The 19,300-nt window shown below is 51.3% G+C and overlaps 1 protein-coding gene across 2 annotated transcripts in view; it reads left to right on the top strand.

The window, feature by feature from the left end:
* The window catches only part of USH1C (USH1 protein network component harmonin), a 49,983-nt gene that overhangs the window by 18,294 nt on the left and 12,389 nt on the right, over positions 1–19,300 (top strand). Inside the window, exons 9-15 of one of the 2 annotated variants that reach the window (XM_057749718.1) lie at positions 1,166–1,250; positions 2,515–2,574; positions 2,735–2,791; positions 3,096–3,238; positions 4,316–4,381; positions 4,747–4,871; positions 8,383–8,456. In XM_057749718.1, coding sequence (XP_057605701.1) covers positions 1,166–1,250; positions 2,515–2,574; positions 2,735–2,791; positions 3,096–3,238; positions 4,316–4,381; positions 4,747–4,871; positions 8,383–8,456 — 610 coding nt within the window. The remainder of the gene's footprint in view (positions 1–1,165; positions 1,251–2,514; positions 2,575–2,734; positions 2,792–3,095; positions 3,239–4,315; positions 4,382–4,746; positions 4,872–8,382; positions 8,457–19,300) is intronic. The other variant, XM_057749719.1, reaches the window with a different exon arrangement.

Below are 19,300 nucleotides of genomic sequence, written 5' to 3' on the forward strand. Positions count from 1 at the left end.
ATTCGTATTTTATTTTTTTGGCTGCACTCCATGGCTTGCAGGATCCCAGTTCCCCGACCAAATATTGAATCTGGGCCCTCAGCAGTGAAAGTGCAGAGTCCTAACCACTGGATCGCCAGGGAATTCCCTGCTATCCTTCTTATTTCCAATCCATCACATTTATTCAACACTTCTCTGCCAAGTATAAGTGATTAAAAAAAAAAAGTCCCTCCTTTCTAAGAAATTATAGCTTAGTATAGAAGCCAACTGCATAAACAGTTACAGTACCAAGGGACTCTTGTGGAGCTACATTCTGGGTCAGGCATGGCAAATGGGTTTTCTACCCTGTGTTATCTCTAATCTATTAGTGGTGGCTGCCCTGGGGTAGTATTTTGAAAACAACTTTAAGGTTGTATCTAGACTTAGGTAGAAAAGAGTATTATGATTCAAGGGGGACGGGGAGGCTGGGATGTAGTGAGAGAGTAGCATGGACATATATACACTACCAAATGTAACATAGCTAGTGGGAAGCTGCTGCATAACACAGGGAGATCAGCTCGATGCTTTGTGACAACCTAGAGGGGTGGGATAGGGAGGGTGGGAGGAAGGCTCAAGAGGGAGGAGATATGGAGATATATGTATACATATAGCTGATTTACTTTGTTGTGCAGCAGAAACTAGCACAACGGTGTAAAGCCGTTATACTCCAATAAAGGTGTATTTTAAAAAAAAAGTGTTGTGATTGGTTAGTGATGTCTACCACAGATCAGCAGGGGAGATTAACAAACATCCCAAGTGCCTTCCTTGCTGTAGGTGTTTTAGGAGCACTGGGAAGGGAGCAGCCAGCTTAGTCTTGGGATAGAATAAGGAGTTAGCTTAAACCCTGTAGAGGAGATAGCATTTGAGTCTTCAGGAATGCATAGGAAAATGCTAGAAAAAGAGAATAAACAGCATATGCAATATGTTGGATGAGAGGTTGGGTAGGGAGAATTAGAAGTAGCTTTCTGTGGTTATTGCCACAGGGAAATGAGGCTGGACAGATAGGCAGAGGCTGAAGAGATAGATGGCGGAGGGCTTGGGTTCTGAGCTCACGGGTGACCTGGACACCCAGGCAGAGGGGCAGGACGTTGAGAATGAGCAAGCACTGAAGAGCAGAGGCTCGCCTACATCTCCCATCTCTCTACAGCATTTCCAGCGGCCCTACCCAGAAACCTGGCATCTTCATCAGCCACGTGAAGCCTGGCTCCTTGTCTGCCGAGGTGGGGCTGGAGGTGAGTGACCCTGGGCCTGCCCCAGTGGGGCCCCTGGGGGGTGCGGGGTCAGACTGTGATCACACAGGGATGGAGCACGTGTTTTCCCACACAGCCCTCTCTCAGCACTCACTGCTGATGTCCTACTAACCCCCAAAGGGGAGGCTTCACAGAGGGGGTGACATTTGAGCCTTTCTACAGCCTTTCTCCGGTTCTGGGAGCCTTTGTTCCTGAGCTTGGGAATGTAGTAATAATAATCAGAATTGACATTCATCAAGTGTTTACTGGATCGGACATTGTTCTAAGCCCTTTAAAATGTATGAGAACTCTGAAAATTAGATACTTTCATTCGCCTCATTTTACAGATGAGGAAACTGAGACTCAGAGAAAGTATATGAGAAAGAGAGACAAATATTGTATATTAATGTATATATGTGGAATCTAGAAAAATGATACAGATGAACTGGTTTGCAAGGCAGAAATAGAGACACAGATGTAGAGAACAAACATATAGATACCAAGGGGGGAAAGTGGGGGCGGGGGGGAGGGCCGGGATGAATTGGGAGATTGGGATTGACGTATATACACTAATATGTATAAAATAGATAACTAACTTTAAAATTCAAAAAAATAAATAAAAATAAAAAATAAAGGAAAAGAAAATTTTTAAGTTATTCTGTCCTTTAAAAAAAGAAAGAGAGAGAGAGTATGTGATCTTTCCAAGATTATGTACCTAGTATGGCAGGGCTGGCATTCAAACCTAGGTGGTCTGATGCCAGAGCCAGAACTCAACCTCTACTTTGGACAAGTTATTTCCTCTTTCTGTGCTTCAGTTTCCTATCCTGTAAAATGGAGGTACTAGCCTTCCTTCCAGGGTCATTGAGTAGATTAAATGAATTAATACATATGCTTAGAACTGTATCTGGTACATAGTGAGGGATCGATTAATGTTAGCTATTGTATTAATTATTATTATGACTCCACACAGAATCTACTGTATGAGAAGCTTAAAGGCTCCTATGTCTACAAACTGAGTTTTTAAAGCAAGTGTCATAAATTCAGCCAAAGGAATGAACCTCTAATGGTGTAATATTTGACAGCTGATAAAAGATATATGGGGTGGAGGGTCCCTGGGAGGACCCCACTGGAACTGTGCTCATTGGGAAGAGTTGAGGTGCAGCCACTTAGACCCAACATCTGATGCTGGCCTCGAGGGGGAGCCCTTCTAACAGACTGAGTGTGCAGGTAGTGCAAACATGATGATTCCTCTCCATTTCTCCACCAGACAGGGGACCAGATTGTCGAAGTCAATGGCATTGACTTCTCTAACCTGGACCACAAGGAGGTGAGATGTGGGTTTTTCACCTTCCCACTGTGATCCTCTCTGCCGTCCTCTTCTCCCCCGCCTCCCCCTTGCCACAGTGTCCAAAACCTTCTGTGCTCTCCAGAGGCCTCGACTGCTCTGATCTGTCAGGTCTCAGCTGACTGTCCGCCTGTCCCCACAGGCCGTGAACGTGCTGAAGAGTAGCCGCAGCCTGACCATCTCCATCGTAGCTGGAGCTGTAAGTCCAGAACGAGCTGGTGGGGGCCCCATGACCCCTGACCTGCAGCCCAGCTGCTCAGACCCCTGATCTCTGCCACACACTCCTGGGAAGGGCCAAGGGGTCTCCTTCCCTGAAGCTCTGACAGTAGATTGGGAGGATCTCTGCCCAGCCAGAAGCTTGCGTCAGAGAGAGCATAGCCACAGTGCCTGACATGGGGGGCCGTGGCGATGAAAAGACAACCCACACCTTGGCCCCCAAACTCTGGCAGTGGACTTCTAGGTTCCCAGGGGACTGAGCAAGGCGCCTCTTTTCTCCCCATGAGGGCCGGGAGCTGTTCATGACAGACCGGGAGCGGCTGGCAGAGGTCCGGCAGCGTGAGCTGTGGCGGCAGGAGCTCCTGATGCAGAAGCGGCTGGCGATGGAATCCAACAAGATCCTCCAGGAGCAGCAGGAGATGGAGCGGCAGTGAGTGTAGCCAGCCAGGATGCCCCTGCCCTGCCCTCCCGGGCTACTGTACCATCCCACCCACCTTTCTTCCTGCCCACTGCGTCCTGAGCTGACTTCATCCTCTCCCCCGAGGCCTGTCCTCAGACCAGATGGGTTCAGTGGCGCTCGGTGGAAACACTCAGTGGAAGTCCCCTGTCTCCAGACCACCGGGCTCCTCCCTTCTTGCCAGGGAAAGCCCCTGATTTCCAAGACCTAGGAATATGGAAAATCAGGATGCTACTAGCAGTAGCTAACATTTGTCAAGTACCAACCATGTGGCCAGCGTTGTATAAGGGCCTTGTTTATGTTCCTTAACTGAATTCCCATAATAGCCCTGGGAGATAGATGGTATTAACCCACTTTACAGATGAGGAGACTGAGATTCAGAGAGGTTACACCATTTGTGTACAAAGTCAGACATGACCAAGCTGTGGAATTCACACCCAGGGAATTTGGCTGTCCTATCTATGGTGATAAGAACTACCTCCCACCAACCCCAGAGTGGCTGGGATTATGACTAAGAGAATAAATGGGGCAAGCAATTCATAACTCAGAAACTACTGTCAAAATCCCAATCTAGATACATCCTACGAGCATAATAAGAATTTGGGTAAAGAAGGTGGACAGGATCTTTCCATCTCTCCCATCACAGAGTTTGCCTAGCGAACCACTCTGGGTGGTACCTCCGCCTGTTACTCTGGCCTTGTTTAGCAGCCCCAGCTTTGCCCCTAGGTTCTGGGGCCCTTCTCTGGGAGGACCTCACTCAGTCAGTCACTTCATCTTGGTGTTTAGGGGTGGCTGCATAGAGTGTGGCCTGCAGTTCAGTCTCCTGAAGTGCAGAATCTCTGCTCAGCAGTGCCAGACAAAACCACACAAGAGCACAGGACCCAGACTTTTTCGAACCCACTTCCCCAACATCCAGATTTGGTCCAGGCATCCTTGGAAGGGAGCCTGGAGGAAATATTTAAAACTTTTCTCAAATCAGAGATTAGCTGCAAGGAAGAGTTAACTTCTCTTACATAGATCCCAACATGCTAACCTGCTTTTGTGTTTCAGAAGGAAAAAGGAAATTGCCCAGAAGGCAGCAGAGGAAAATGAAAGATACCGGAAGGAGATGGAGCAGTGAGTGCCTTGGCCCCATGTGTCTGCACACAAGTGTGTGTGGGGGTGTGAGTGTGCTCGCAGGAGTGTGGTCACCTCCAGGCCCAGTTTACATGGCCCTCTTGTTCCCTGGTGGATCGTCCTTTATTTGTAGCCATTCCATAATCCTAGTAAAACCCATCATATTAGGGTAACTGGAACACAGTCTTCTAATTGCCAGGGTGGCATTCACACCCGATTTAGAATACGAGTGCCAGGGACTCGTTTCCTTCACCACAGCTGGAACCACGTGGCTTCTCCCCAGGCTGGTTGGGGTTCCCCGACAGGCAGGAGGCTGATCTGCGAAGGTTCTGACTCTAGTCACGGGCGTGGGGGTCTTATTTCAGGATCATGGAGGAGGAAGAAAAGTTTAAGAAGCAGTGGGAAGAAGACTGGGGCCCAAAGGAACAGCTGCTGTCACCGAAAACCATCACCGCCGAGGTGCACCCAGTACCCCGTCACAAGCCAAAGTGTATGTATCATGTGTGGGGGGGAGGGGGCTTCCTCCTGGGGCCTGGGGGTGTCTAGACAAAGGTACAGGTCTCCCTCCACTCAGCAGCACCTCCCCAGGTGAATAAGCCGTGGCTCTCTTCGTGGAGGGGCAGCCATGTGCCGGGGGCTGTCTGCCAGGGCATTGGCATAGGTGGGCTCTGCCTGCCCTCCTTGTCCTGGGGGCCTGCTGCCAGGCTCTTCCCATGACAGAGACTCAGGCACGTGGCCCTTGGACTTCTGAAGAGGGGCTGGAGAGCTGTGGCAAAAGCAAACTGCTCATGGGATTATCATCCTAGCATGTTGGGCGTCGTGTCCTCCTCTTGCCCTGTTCTGAATTGGGGCTGGGGGTACAACAGCAGCAAGAAAGAGGGGAAGGGCCTCACATGAGAGAGGGACTCTGGTGGTCCAAGGCTGATGGGCGACTGTGGGAGGAGCTTACTGAAGTGCCCCTACCAGCTGCATCCCTGTGCGTGGACCACAGTCACGCCACTCCAAGGATGGAGTCGGGGAGAGAACGGTGCGACCCTCCCAGGCACCAAACGGTGGTCATCCTGGGGCCACAGCAACCTCTGCCCTTCCCATCTCCTTTCTTCATCTTGTCCTGTGTTCCCACATCCACTTTCAGTCCAGGCCCCCACCACCTGTTCCCCCGTCCACCTGCTCTCCACCCCAACTCCCAGGATGTCACGTCTCTTCAAGGGGCAGCTCACACAACCAGGGTGGAGTGGGGGGCTTAGTCTCAGTGCTTCTCCAGTGGGCTAGTGGTGGGGAGTCAGGAGCAAGGCAGCCTGGGGGCCGTGGCAACCATGGGTCCAGGATGCCTGGTTGGGCCTTTACTCTGACTGTTTTTTTAATATTTGTTTACTTATTTTATTTTATTTTTGGCTGCGTCAGATCTTAGTTGCGGCATGCAGTATCTTCCTTGCAGAATGCGGGATCTTTCGTTGCAGCGCGTGGGCTCTTGGATGCGGCACGCCAGCTTCTCTCTCTGTTGTGGCAAGCGGGCTCAGTAGTTGCAGTGCATGGTCTTAGTTGCTCCGCAGCATGTGGGATCTCAGTTCCCCGACCAGGAATCAAACCCACGTCCCCTGCATTGGAAGGTGGATCCTTAACTACTGGACCACCAGGGAAGTCCCTACTCTGGCTTTACAGCTGTTTTGATTTGTACTTGACACGGGGGCAGAGCCTCTTCCAGCTGATTGGCTTCAGCACAGCAGAAGTGGGGGAACCTTGGTCTTTGGGTGCAGACTCGCCTTGTATCTCGAGGTTCCCAGGTCAGCTAAGCACAATCAGCTGGAGGAGACTCTGCCCCAGTGTCAAGTACAAATCAAGCTGATTGTGCTTAGCTAACCTGGGAACCTCGAGATACAAGGCGAGTCTGCACCCAAAGACCAAGGTTCCCCCACTTCTGTTGTGCTGAAGCCATCTGGGATCCTGTGATGGGGTCCAGACAGCTTTGGTCCCAACTTTGGATCATACTGGAGCCCTGGAGGGACATCAGCTTACCAACCCAGGTCACTTTGGTCAACGAGAGGCGCAGGCATCTGGATGGTTCCACATCACCCCTCCCTGGTGCAGGGCAAACAGCTCCCAGCACATTCCTTGGTGGCACCGGGGCAGTGTCATCTCGGGTCCTCTCCCAAGGACAAAGCACGTTCTCATCAGCCGCCCCCATGACATTCAGTATTAGTTAAGGATGTGGCCAGAGCTTAATTCCCGGTGAATAATCTGTGTTTTAGACAGGGAGCTAATTTGCTCTTTGCAGTGAAATAGGAGCTTCCAAAGGAGAGAAATCAATTTTAATTGCTTCTCATGAAAGTAATCCTAGTCAATTTAGTACCTCCCTAGAAACTGGGTCTGGGCTTCAGAACAAACACACCCTCTCAGGAACTATAGAATACAAAAACCCTTTCTCTAGCTATTTACTCAGTGCTTTCAAACCAAATCAAGCTTCTTGAATAAAAGCAGCAAGAACTGTCCCTTCGCTCGATATAAATGTTTTCTAAGGGAACACCAGGAAGCAAGTGATTGATGACCAGGGTCTGCCGGCCTGAGCCTCCATCCATCTCCATTTGCATCGGCAATTTAATTCAACTTTGGAGATAAGTCAGGAAACGCAGGAGGGCCTCTGAGCCAGCTCAGTTCCTGCCTTTTCCCCATCCCTGGGAGGCTGGAATGGTCTCAGCTGTTTTGGGCCGACAGGACCAGGCTGCAGCCAGCCCCTCCCTCACCACTCTGCACTTTAGGGGTCCATTCAGCGGACAGGTTATACCTGACTGTGTCTGTGCCTGTGCCTGTGTGGATCCGTCATTTTTTAACAGACAGGAAAGAGTGTGGAGCATCTGTTGCCTAGAAAAAAACAAAACCCGCTCATCCTAATGATCAGGGCAGGACCAACGGCTCCCCTCCCCACCCCCTGTCCCAGGGCCTCGGGCTGCCTACCTACAACCCACCCAGCAGAACCCCAACATCGCACCGAGCCCTCAAAGCCAGGACACGCTGTCACAGAGGCCCCAGAATATGAATTTTTTCCTTGGCAAAGCGACAGGGGGCAGAGGGGTGATTAAGGATCCCAGAGCTGGAAGGAGGCTTGAGAGAGAAAGTTTAAATAAGAGCTTTCCAGTCCTCTCTCCCCATCAAGGACCCCACCTCCATTAGACCCCATGGTTTGGAGATTGGGTTTTTTCCTATCAAACTATTAAGGAATCATTTGTGTTCATTGTTCTGTTGAGTGGTCCCTCTTGTTAGCAAGAAAGCAAGGGTGCTCCGTTATTAAGTATAAACGGAGCTAAAAGCAAAGGAACTCACTTACAGCCTTTTCATAGGTTAAAGGCCAAATTTTTCTAATTAATATTTTGAAATGTTAATAAGCAGCTCATAGCAGACTCAAACACTACATTTCAGGGCCCCGGGGAGGCCAGAGTCCAGGTTAGAAACCACTGGAAAGGACGGTTTGCTGTTGTCCACATTAGGTCAGAATTCATGTCTTCCTACCTACGTGTGCCCCTTTTATCCCTTGGGATGTCCTCACCTCCTCGGGATCCCAGACTTCCATCTGCTGCCCACCCACACAGTTCCAACATCCCCTGGGGACCCAGAGCTCAAAGGGTGATCAGAAGAAGCTGAGAGGATCTGTTCTCCCATTGCAAGCCCTTGGCATCAAACATGTATGATACTCAGATACTCCTGTCATCAGTACCTCACCTCCCACCTCAGCCTGCAAAATAGCTCTCATGCTGCTGTCAGATCAGAGGTCCCTATTGTTAGCCCATTTTACAGATGGGCAAACGAAAGCTACCAAATTTGAAAGCACTGCATGCACCATGGCAGGGCAAGAAACCTTTGCTCTGGGTTTCTGAGCCCTGTTCTTGACCCTGACCTCCCAGCTCTCCCGTGGAGTAAACTGGTCACAGACCCCCCAGGCTCCCACGAGCCTTTTGGTCTCCCAAGTCCCTCTTCATTCACCAGCTTCCTCCTCTTTTCCCGGATAGATGATCTGGGAGTGGACCCCGAGTTTGACCCAGCAGATGACCTGGACGGAGGCTCGGAAAAGCAGGGAGAGCAGGTTTGCGACCCCGCTTCGCTTCCTGGCCTTGCTGCTCTGCTTGTCCTGCCTGCCTCCTCCTGCCAGCCCTGCAGACACCCAGTTCTGAGGGGCCAGTGCATGGTAGGGACTCCTGGAATCTATGAAGCTCCTCCAAGCCCTGGCTTGCTACAAGCACTGTACACAAAACCTTAAGGACAAGACTCATGGCCAGGCTGAAATGTCAGCTGGAACCACTGGTCCAAATATGTAATACTACCCAAGGCCAGGTTCTTCCTCTGCTGCTCTGGCCTCTCCCCCAGGACTTCCTACACACCTTCCCAACATCCAGCAACTAAGAGGGTAGTGCTGGGTCCAGCAGGGGGCTTTCCAGATCCTGTTCCAGAGCTCAGGCTGGTCGAGGGTGGGTAACTAAGCCATCACCACTGGCCAGGAAGCTTCAGCCTTGAAGTATTAGCCCTTCCGCCATGCAGTTGCCTGCGAAAGGCAGGGGGCTGGGGACCTGGCATGGGTGGGGATGTGCTTTTCTGGGGACAGATCTCCTCACCACTGCTGCCTGAGCGTCCTTCCCAAAGCTGACCCCGCCAGGGCCTTCTCTTTTGACCTTGAAAACAGAGGAGGTGGGCTGCACTGTGAGACAAGACAGTTTTGTTCTGTCTGACGGTTCTTCTAGGCAGAGGCCCAGGCTTCCTTTTGTTTTGGGTTGTTTCTTGGATGGAGGGACCCGACGCCAGTCAGGAGAGGCCTCGTTCAATAGGGCTTTGTGTTTGCAGACTGTGGTTGTGATGGGGAAAAGCGCATCCTTCTACAAGGGGCTTTCTCTTTGACTTTCTGGCACTGACTTCTGAAGCCAGTGTCTCGGGGGAGGCAGCTGACAGCGGCCCAGGGCCTGGGAAGCAGGCCCTTTCTCAGGTGGTCTTGGGCCTGCTTTACAACCCAGGGGAGGTCAGGTAAGGAGAGAGTCAGACAGAGGGTGCGGTTCTGCTATGGGATTTGCCGAGACTGCTCTTCATCTCACAAAGCCTTGCGTTCCTGGGGAACCCAGCTCCTGGCTGCTGCCCATGGATGCTGTGGCCAGGCTGAACTGCATCTCATCGCTTTGTTCTCTGTGTTCTTATAGCGTTTGGATGGTTTTATCGTTATGATGGCAAATTCCCAACCATCCGGAAGGTAGGCCAGGACTGAGTGCTGTTTGCTGCTGAGTTTGCCGTGGGTTTTGACCTTCTCCAAACATTGCTTCTTTTCCTGTCGCCTCTCAACAGTGTGACCACCTGTTCACTGGGGGCGCTAACCCCATCTGTGCCTCTCGGTCAGGCTGATGTCAGATGGCGGGGCGCTGTCACCGTGGCATCGTGGGGGGAGTATTCACGGGCTGAGACCTGCCCAGGTACCATCAGGCACCACTGGGTCGGCACCAGCCCCACTGGGCATGGAGCAGGGCAGAGGCACGGCAGGAAACTTCTGCTTTGTTTCTCTGTCAAGTAGAACCAGAGGCCAAGACTGGAAGCCAAGGTCAAACAGAGTGAAAAATCAAGTTGGGTGTGGGCAGTGCAGGTTATGAGGCCGACTGTGCCGGACACAGACTGGCTGCTGAGGTGGGGCTTGTGCTGCCTCGGGCTGGGTTAAAGAGCCACATGAATCCTAGCCCTCTCCTAGAAATTTCTCTGCATGTGCCCAGGATAATTCATTTTCCTGGCCTCTGGGGCCTTGAATTTTCTCTCTAAATCTTATTACTGTATCTCCAGGCCCCATAAAATTCCCTGGTCCTTTTTCTTTCTAAATCACTTTGGCATCTGATTATGAAAACACCACTGTTAATATTTGTAGATCGGACATTCAAAATGACTTGGTATTTGGAAATCAGGCCTTGGCATAAATCTGGATGAACTAATTTAGGTGTTATCATTTGACTGGCTCTTTCTGGCAGGATGTCAGTTCCCCCAGAAACCAAAGCACCGGCAACTGGGTGACCTTGATGATATGTAACTTCTCCGTGCCTGTAAAATGGAAATATCTGATGTGCTGGAAACAGCTATGCCCTTCCTCTAACATGGTACTGTTAAGATAATAGACAGCAGTATTACTCCTGACAGAGGTGAATGTCTTTACCTAGGAGCACAGGTCATGATCTGTATGGCACTGAATAAACTTAGAGCAGAGCATCTCAGGGGATTCCTTTATACACTGCCCTGATCTCCAAATGGACTTGGTCTCGTGAGGCTGTCCTTTTTATTTTACAGGCTGACTCTATGGCTTAGGATATCTCATTGGGTTTAATTTCTACTTCTCTATATGCTATCTCTGCTAGAAAGGACAACACACACACAGGATTTTACTTGAAAAAATAATTAAAGGAGATATACAGGTAAATTCTTTTCCGGGCACTAATAGCTAGGTAAATGTAAAAGAACTAGTGTCTCCTCTACACACACCTCCCATCAGAAATCATGTCGCTTGAAAATTGCTGTTGGTAAAAAAAGAAGGCCTGTTTTCTTCTATTCATTAGTCCAGTCATTCCAGAAAGAGCTGGTATCTTGGCTTGCATCTCATTTCCAAAAGAGAGAAAAATGGCATCTAGGTAGAAGCAAGAGCACATCCATCACATCTGCCTCTTCTCTCAGTCTGGACCAGAAGGAATATTTGCGATGAATTTAACTGAGAGCTAAATGGCAGTAGAACCATGTCCCTCATGCTGGCTCTGAAAGTCCATTGACTTTTTTTCTAGAGTCACGTGAGATCCTTTGTCTCCCAGCAGCTGGAACCAAGTCCCCAAGCAATACAAGTGGCTGTCTATGGCTGTGATCAGCAATGCACAAAATTCCTCTTCTTTTAAAAGATAACGATTCAGTGTCTTCTTGAGCCCTCTGGGGCTTAAGGCACCCAGGCCTGTGGCTTCACAAAGTCTATTCCAGTGCCTGAAGGAGTCATGGTCCTGACTGAGCCCTTTTCCCAGGACTGCCTGAGTATTTCACGCAGACCAACTCTACTTGTAGGAGCCTGCCATCTGGCAGGGGAGGCAGATGCACACACAGCTAAGCAGCCTGCATGGAGAAGGCTAGTGTGTGATCAGTAGGCAATGCTATGGGGCAACTTGCCTTTCTGCATCAGTAAGCAGGTGCTGTTTTCTTGGAGATGGGACAGAAACGGTCACATCTGCCTGCCCCACCCTGGAGCCCTAGCTCTAAAATCTTCACACTGGTGTTTTTTTTAAACCAGTAGATTGGCCGTGCCTATTATGATGGTCCCTGTGGGAGGCCATGCCCTTAGTCTAGCGAGCTGCCATTGGGCAGAATGTTTCTGGTTCCTCTCGGGGAATTGTCTGAATCAACAATATGATGGTAGGGATGCATCTATCAACTGAGCCGAGAGTCTAGTGAACAGGGTAGGAAGGAACCAAGCAGAACTCTGAAGCACTGAAAAACGTTTTCTCAAGTGGCTCATAGACTGCTCTGGGGGTGGGTCCCCATCTCCTAGATGGGGGACCATCTCCAAAGCACCTGTGCACAGAGGTGCGGGTTATCTTTAGGAGGGAAGGCAGAATGATGCGGTCAGAGGTCCATAATGACCCATCAGGCACCTCCACTGTGGACAAGGTTGTGTGGCCATTGCTGGGAAACTGACTTCCTCCTTTCTGGCCTTGGATGCTGGGATGATTCAGGAATTCTGAGAGCAGACCCCAGGAAGGCTTGTTGGGGGGCAAGGGGTGAGCCAGTGAACATGCAGGCTTCCTCCTTCCCCAGAGTGTTGACTCTCTCTGCTGGCGCCTGTCCTCCATGCTGTGTGGTGAGGGCTGACACTCCCTCCTGCCGTGCTCCCGTTGCCCCCAGCTCATCAGGGCACAGTGGGGAAACTGTGGGACCTGGAAGACTCAGGTCCAAATCCTGGCACCACCACTTACTAGATATGTGACATCAGGCAAGGGATTTCACCTCTCTGAGCCATGCCTCCTTCATCAAGAGAAGGGGGATAATACCTACATATGAGATAATCAATGTAAATCTCTCGGCACATTGGCAGTCCATAAATCTTAATTCTCTTCCTTCCTTACTCCTTGGCTTCCCTGCAAGCCCATGGGAGAAGCCGCCAGGAAAGCAGACTTTGTGGGTTTGCAACAGGGAAGAGACGTCTGTTTGTCTTGCATCTCCCTCCCCCAATCCTCTTGAACCCTGATGGCCAGTGAAGAGAGTTAGGCCATCCTCCCTACCTTCTCCTGCCCCCCATCTCCCAGTCCTATAGTTCCTGTCTAGTCCTCAGTTCAGGGGCCTAGTTCAGAGGGAGCAGTGGGTTTGGACTCTCCAGGATGAAGTGGTCTGGAGTTTAAGTATCAGGACAAAATCTGATGTCCCTGGCTCTGGGCTTCCAAGTCTAAGGCTGACACCCTTCTCCTCTAGCTCGGGACAGAGGACCTCTGTGAATGAGGCTTAGCCAGCTGTCCCAGATTTTCTCTAGAATCTACCAGGATGCATCTGTGGTGTCTGAACATCCAGATGATGGAGAAGGTATGAGCCCAGATGCTAGGAAATAAATACAATGGGTTTTTTAAACACAGTACTTCAAAGCTTACAGAGCCGTTCCATAGATGCTATTTCATTGGTTCTGGATGGTAAACCTGTGGGGTAGGTATTTCCCCTATTTTGGAGATGAGGTAAACCAGGCCCAGAGATGTTAAGGAACTTAACCAAAGTCACACAGCTTGTTAGTGAACTAGTAAGCCCGTTCTTCTGGCTGGCACAGGCAATGTGTCTCATTCTGTGATGGGTAGCAGCATCCTGCCTGTCCTAACCCTGAAGTCCAATGCCCAGTGTGGTGGAGTCGGAGCTGCGGAGGGGCTCAGCATGGGGTGGTGCCTGCTGTTGTCTAAAGACTGAATGCCCTGTTTGCCATGCTGGGCCAGTGTCAACACTACCTTGTACCCCTTGTCATATAAACAATGCCACATCTGCTCAGAAAGGAAAGGATAAGAAGAAAGCCAAGTATGATAGCCTTCAGGAGTTGAGAAAGAATAAGAAGGAACTGGAGTTCGAGCAAAAGCTTTACAAAGAAAAAGAGGAAATGCTGGAGAAGGAAAAGCAACTGAAGATCAACCGGCTGGCCCAGGAGGTACGTGTCCTGCTCCAAGGCCAGGTGAGCATCCCTGGGACACAGTTTGGTTGGTCCCCATCATGCTCCCAGAGAACCAGCTGGAGTTGTTCTCCCCAAATGGAGTCCAAGGATGCAGCGAGCCCAGCCCCCTCCCCAGTCTGGAGAGTGAGATCCTCCTACCCACCCAGAGCTGTCTGAGACTAGCTTCTGGCTTAGGTGTATGCTTGGGCTCGAGACTGGCCCCCTTGCTCAGGGGCTGGCCCCTCTGCCCAGATTGTAGGTCTCGGGTTAGCTGACACACACATGGCTAGAGGTTTGTGTCTGTCCTCTGCCCACGACCCCACCAGAGTACGAGCCCAAGGCTAGGCCTCTCCACCCTCAGTGTGGGCTGTGAGGCTGGTCTCTCTGCTCAGGGTTTGAGTCTGAGGCTAACCCTCTGTTCAGATTGTAGATCTGAAGTTAGCCTTCTAGCCACCTGTCATTTGACTGGGGCAGTTTGACGGCCCTCTCCTCAACCCAGGTTATGAATCCAAGACCAGGTTTGCTCAGTCTTCCTTGTGTCTGAGAGCATGGGTCTGAAGCTAACCCCTTTGTGCAGGTGGGGCGTCTGAGGGTATCCCCCAATTAATAAAAGGCTAAGAGTCTGAGGCTGCTGCCATCAGCATGAGATGTAGATGTCTAGACCTCTAGACCTCTTCAACCCAGGAATGTAGCTAAGAGTGCCCCTTCAAGGCATGTCAAAAGTAGTCTTCCAGCATAAGTAATTCCTATTTCCTAGGTTACTCCCTAGCTGTTGGAGATATTATTGATTTTGCTTCTCTTTAATGCCTCCGTGAATCAGAATGCCAAGCTGATTAGATTACAAAACCAGAGACGTCCTGGAAAATGTGAAGTGCATTAGATCTGACATTAGGAACAAATTAGCTACAAAATTAAAGATAACATTGAACTTGTGCTCCTGAGGACAAGGCAGCCTGGAGGGGGTAAAAAAAGAGTAAAGTTGAATTCTTGGAATGTGCTGAAACCGTTCTTGGAGAATCATAAGAGCTCAGGGTTGGTGGGGGTCCAGGGGCTGTTGCTAACCCCGCACAATGCATGAGCCCCTTCTTGGATTTTGCTGCACCCACGGCTAGCTAGCCTGACACCTCAGCACCCCTCCACCTGATTTCCGCCTCCTCTGGGGACAGGTGCAACAAGCCCAGGGTTTTCCTAGGTAACTGACACATCCAACAGTACTCTGGGTTTCTTAAGAAGTGCTTCTGTGCTACTGATTCAAGTGTGCCACCCACGTGTGACTCAAGTGGGCCCTCTGTCCTCTCCATTTTGCGCTGGCCTTGGGTCCCAGGTATCCGAGACAGAGCGGGAAGACCTTGAGGAATCAGAAAAGATTCAGTATTGGGTGGAGAGGCTCTGTCAGACGCGCCTTGAACAGATTTCCTCTGCTGATAATGAGATTTCAGAGGTAACAGAGCCCTTCTTTCCACATAGACCCTCCTGCTGCCTTCCGAACCCACCCCTCTGGGGACAGCGGGAGGCAGGATGCCCACTGGGAAGCTTTACTGTCCAGGGCCGCTGACCAGCCCACTCCCCCTTCCTCTCTTGGGGGTGGGGGGGCAGTGTATCGGTATTTCTGGGCTTATCTCCAGAGAGAGCACTAAGTCCCCGCTCATCTGAGATGATCCCGGTTAGGCCTGTTGTCCTGGCATAATTGCTAAGAGTGCCCTTTTCACTGTCAAGTGTGTTCCAGTTCAGATAAGTATTGGTCATCTAATTGGTCATCTTATGGATTATATGGTCGCCTTCCTACCACTCACATAACTTGGGGCCCCTCCTGCATTTGGGCACTCCCTACTGGCCGCCTGGTATGGGATCAACAGGGCACCCAGGTGGCAGAGAAGTGATACCCCCATGGTTCTGGTTTGAGGGTGGTGGGTCTCCAGCAGCAAGAGAAACAGATAGATGAGCAGTATACGCGGTGTATTGTGAAGTGGGGCACTAGTCAGTTACAGGACTTCCTTGCAACCCCCCAGATGACCACAGGGCCCCCGCCTCCCCCGCCTTCTGTGTCTCCCCTGGCCCCACCCCTGAGACGCTTCGCAGGCGGGCTGCACCTCCACACCACTGACCTGGATGACATCCCTTTGGACATGTTCTACTATCCCCCCAAGACTGCCTCTGCCTTGCCTGTGATGCCCCACCCTCCACCCTCCAACCCACCCCCCAAGGTCCCCGCGCCCCCTGTCCTTCCTTCACCGGGCCGCCTGAGCGCCTCGTCCTCGCCCTGGGTGCAACGCACACCACCCCCCATTCCCATCCCTCCGCCACCCTCCATTCCTACCCAAGACCTCACTCCTACCCGCCCGCTGCCCTCGGCCCTGGAAGAGGCGCTGGGAAACCACCCCTTCCACGCTGGGGAGACAGGCAGTCCCGCAGAGGACTGGGAGGCAAAGAACCACAGTGGGAAGCCTGCCAGCTCTCCTGCCCCTGAACGAAGCTTCCCGCCCACCCCAAAGGTACTACCTCTGTTCTGCATGCTATACTGGGAAGCAGGAAGCGTGGGCCGGGCTGCTGTTTCCCATGTCCTCCTCTGCTCCTGTGAGCGGAGACGGGAAGAAACATCAGCCCACCCCACTTTCCAGGAGCGAGCTCCCCAGCCTGCATGTTGTGGTTGTCCTGCGTGTGTGTGCTGTCTGTTGATTTTGAAGTGCTGTACTGTATGGTGAGTTGCCTGTGATGCTTGGGGCGAGCAACAGTGTATCACTGTTGATTGCTTTCTCTTTGCTCCTCTTGGCTAGCATGGGCTGGTAAGTTGCAAGGCTGTGTCAGTGAAGAGCCAGAGCTCTATTTATGCACAGCCAGTTGTTTCTTGATGTTAGCACGGAAAGCCTTGAATATGGGAAATGAATCTTCTGTGTAATAGGGGAAAAGGGCGGTGGGAAAAGGGGAGCAGTATTAGGCTCTGTAAATGAAGTGACAACACTGACCAATGCAGTATGAGGATATTACTGTGCCATTTTCTGTGGTGATAGCCAACTACATTAGCTTGAAGCATAATGCCCAGAAACTTCTGGCCAACTTCCAGCTACAGAAAAAATGAAAATGGATAGTTCCTAGAAAGCTCCAAATTTACTACTAAAAGATTAGGGATCTTGGGCTTCCTAGGTGGCGCAGTGTTTAAGAGTCCACCTGCCAATGCAGAGGTCACGGGTTCGATACCAGCTTCAGGAGGATCCCACATGCCACAGAGCAACTAAGCCCGTGTGCCAAAAAAAAAAAAAAAAAAGATTAGGGATCTTTTTCTTGGATGTCAGCAGGCAGAACAGTGATCTTCCTCAAAAAGACATATTTCTCACTAATTTTTCTTAATCCAAAGTCTAAGAAGCAGTCACCAATGAAGACATGGAGCTTTGATCCCTTGGAAAGGAAAACAAAATATTTCTCTGCTCCCGTAGCTGTGAGGCTAAGACGTCAGTCAGAACTACAGCAGCTCATGTCAGCTAAGAGTGGGGGTCTGGGGGAAGGTCAGTTATTAACCTTTCCTCCGTGGATTTGCGTTCCTGCATGAAGTGCAGAATAAGCATCTCAGAGCGTTCGGGAGCGCTTGGGGGAAGGAAGGTGGGCGTGAAGAAAGTGCCAGATGCTGACAAGGCTGGAACTGCCAGCAGGGGCCTCTCAGAGGGACTCCGGGTGGGGTCCTGAGCCCTGAGCTCTGACAGAGAGAAGTCTGTCTGTCCCAGGGATGTCTTTCCCCAGAGCCCAGCCAGAGCAGGTTTGCAGGGGGGCTAAGCCCAGCACAGAGGCCTGCATCCTTCCTATGAGTGGCCCCCACCAAGAGGGGCAACAGCTTTCCCTCAACAAATTTAACTCAGTCATCCACTGAGCACCCTGCTTGTGCTTCTCTGTGTGGGGAACAGGGAGCAGTGCTGAAGCAGACAGAGGCAGTTGGCACACTTGTGCTCTCCAGGACTTTGCTATATGCAGGATTAGCAGCTGACCAGGCAGGATTCAGCTATAAAACCGGCACAGGCTGGGTGCTGTGGGAGGGATTCATTCCAACGGGAGGTCGAAGGCAGCTCTGTAGCGCTGGGCCTTGAGGGATGGTGATACATGGAGAATGGGAGAAGGGCATTGCCGGCGCAGGGGACATAATGATGACAAGAAGGAACTGTCTGCATTGGAATCTTGGCTCAGTCACTGGCTGCATGGCTTTGGGCATGCATTACTTCATCTCTCTGAGCCTGGGCATCCTTGTCCGGAAAATGGGAATGCTGATGGCACCTACCTGTCATGAAGGTCAAGTGAGTTAGTACATGAACTCATTCTAAGTTAATCCTTGGGGAGTGGCAAGCACATGGGAGGTGCTCCATAGACATTACCTATGATCAGTGACAGATCATCGTACAAGAAAATTTGGGTGAAACCGCAAACACGAGATCGGAGGCAAACTGCAGCCTTTTGGGTCAGAGTCAAGATTCAAAACCAGGGTCCAACTTTCTTAAATTCTTCCAGTCATCACGAAGGTCCCTCTGTTAGTTTCTGATCAGAGCAGAGAGGAGGTTAAAAGCTCCCCCCACACAAGGAGCCTCTGAAGAACTGGACCCTAAATGTCTTAAGTGACATCAAAGCCAGTGTTGTCCCTGATGAGAAGGCCAGAAGTCAGTTGTTTTAGTGACCTTCATCCCACCCACATCGGCACTTTGGCCCGTGCACCATCGACCCTGCCCAAGCCCCTCCTCCCTCCATGCTCTGGGCAAGTGATCATCAGTGCTACAGTAGGAGGTGTGGACCATCACACATCTGCACAGTCAGCCCCACCACCAGCAGCTCTCAGGTGGTGGACACAAACACCTGTGTCAGCTTAGCACCTGTGCCTGCCACACAGGCATCTGCCAGGGGAAGGTTTTCAGGGCCATGTCTACCCCCAGGCACTGTCCCACGCACCCACCATAATACCGAGTCTTTCATTTACTCATGTAACATGTTTGGTGAGCGCCTGCTATGTGCCAGACACTGTGCTGGGCACTGGAGAACCACCACAAAATAGGCAGCCCAGTCCCTGTCTGAGACAGCCTGGGGGGAGGACAGACAAGTAAGCAGGAAACTCCCACCCTACCAGGGCAGCTGAGGGAAACACAGGTGCTGTGTTGAGGGGAGAGGGTGGAGAGGAAAAGCTCAAGGAATGGTCCCCAAAGGTGGTGATACCCAAGCTAACACCTGGGCAGGTAAAGCAGAAGGAGGGAAGAGCATGTGCAAAAGTCTCAAGGCAAGAAAGCCAGGCATTTTGGAGGCTCACGTTAGGCAGTGTAAGGAGGGCGAGAAGGAGTGAGGGATGAGGCTTCCAGGGAAGTAGAGAAGCTCATGGGGGTTCAGTGGGACCCGTGGAGGGTTCGGGGCAGGGCTGTGACCCGATTTGTCTTGTCCAAGATGATCAAATGGGTTAGAGCAAAGCAGACGTGTTGCATCAGCTCTCCTGGCTGCCACGCCTACTGGTCCTCCATCCCAAACTCCCGCCACCAGAGACTCTGTGCCCACCCCACCAGAAACAGCAGATGCTGCACGTACAGTCCGGGAACTGCCACTGTCTCCTTAGGGAGAGAGGAGGCTGGATGGTACCCGTGGCCACTGAGAGAGAACCTTGAAAGTATCCTCTGAGTGGCAGTGCCTGCTGGCGCCCCCATAACAGGCTCTGGCTCAAGTCCCTGATTCCTCAGAGCCACTCATTGGCCTCAGGACACACTGTGGCCAATGGACTTCTTGTCCCTCTGATGACGATCACACCCCTA

Source organism: Hippopotamus amphibius, chromosome 9 (assembly GCF_030028045.1).
Source record: "Hippopotamus amphibius kiboko isolate mHipAmp2 chromosome 9, mHipAmp2.hap2, whole genome shotgun sequence".
Lineage (NCBI taxonomy): Eukaryota > Metazoa > Chordata > Mammalia > Artiodactyla > Hippopotamidae > Hippopotamus > Hippopotamus amphibius.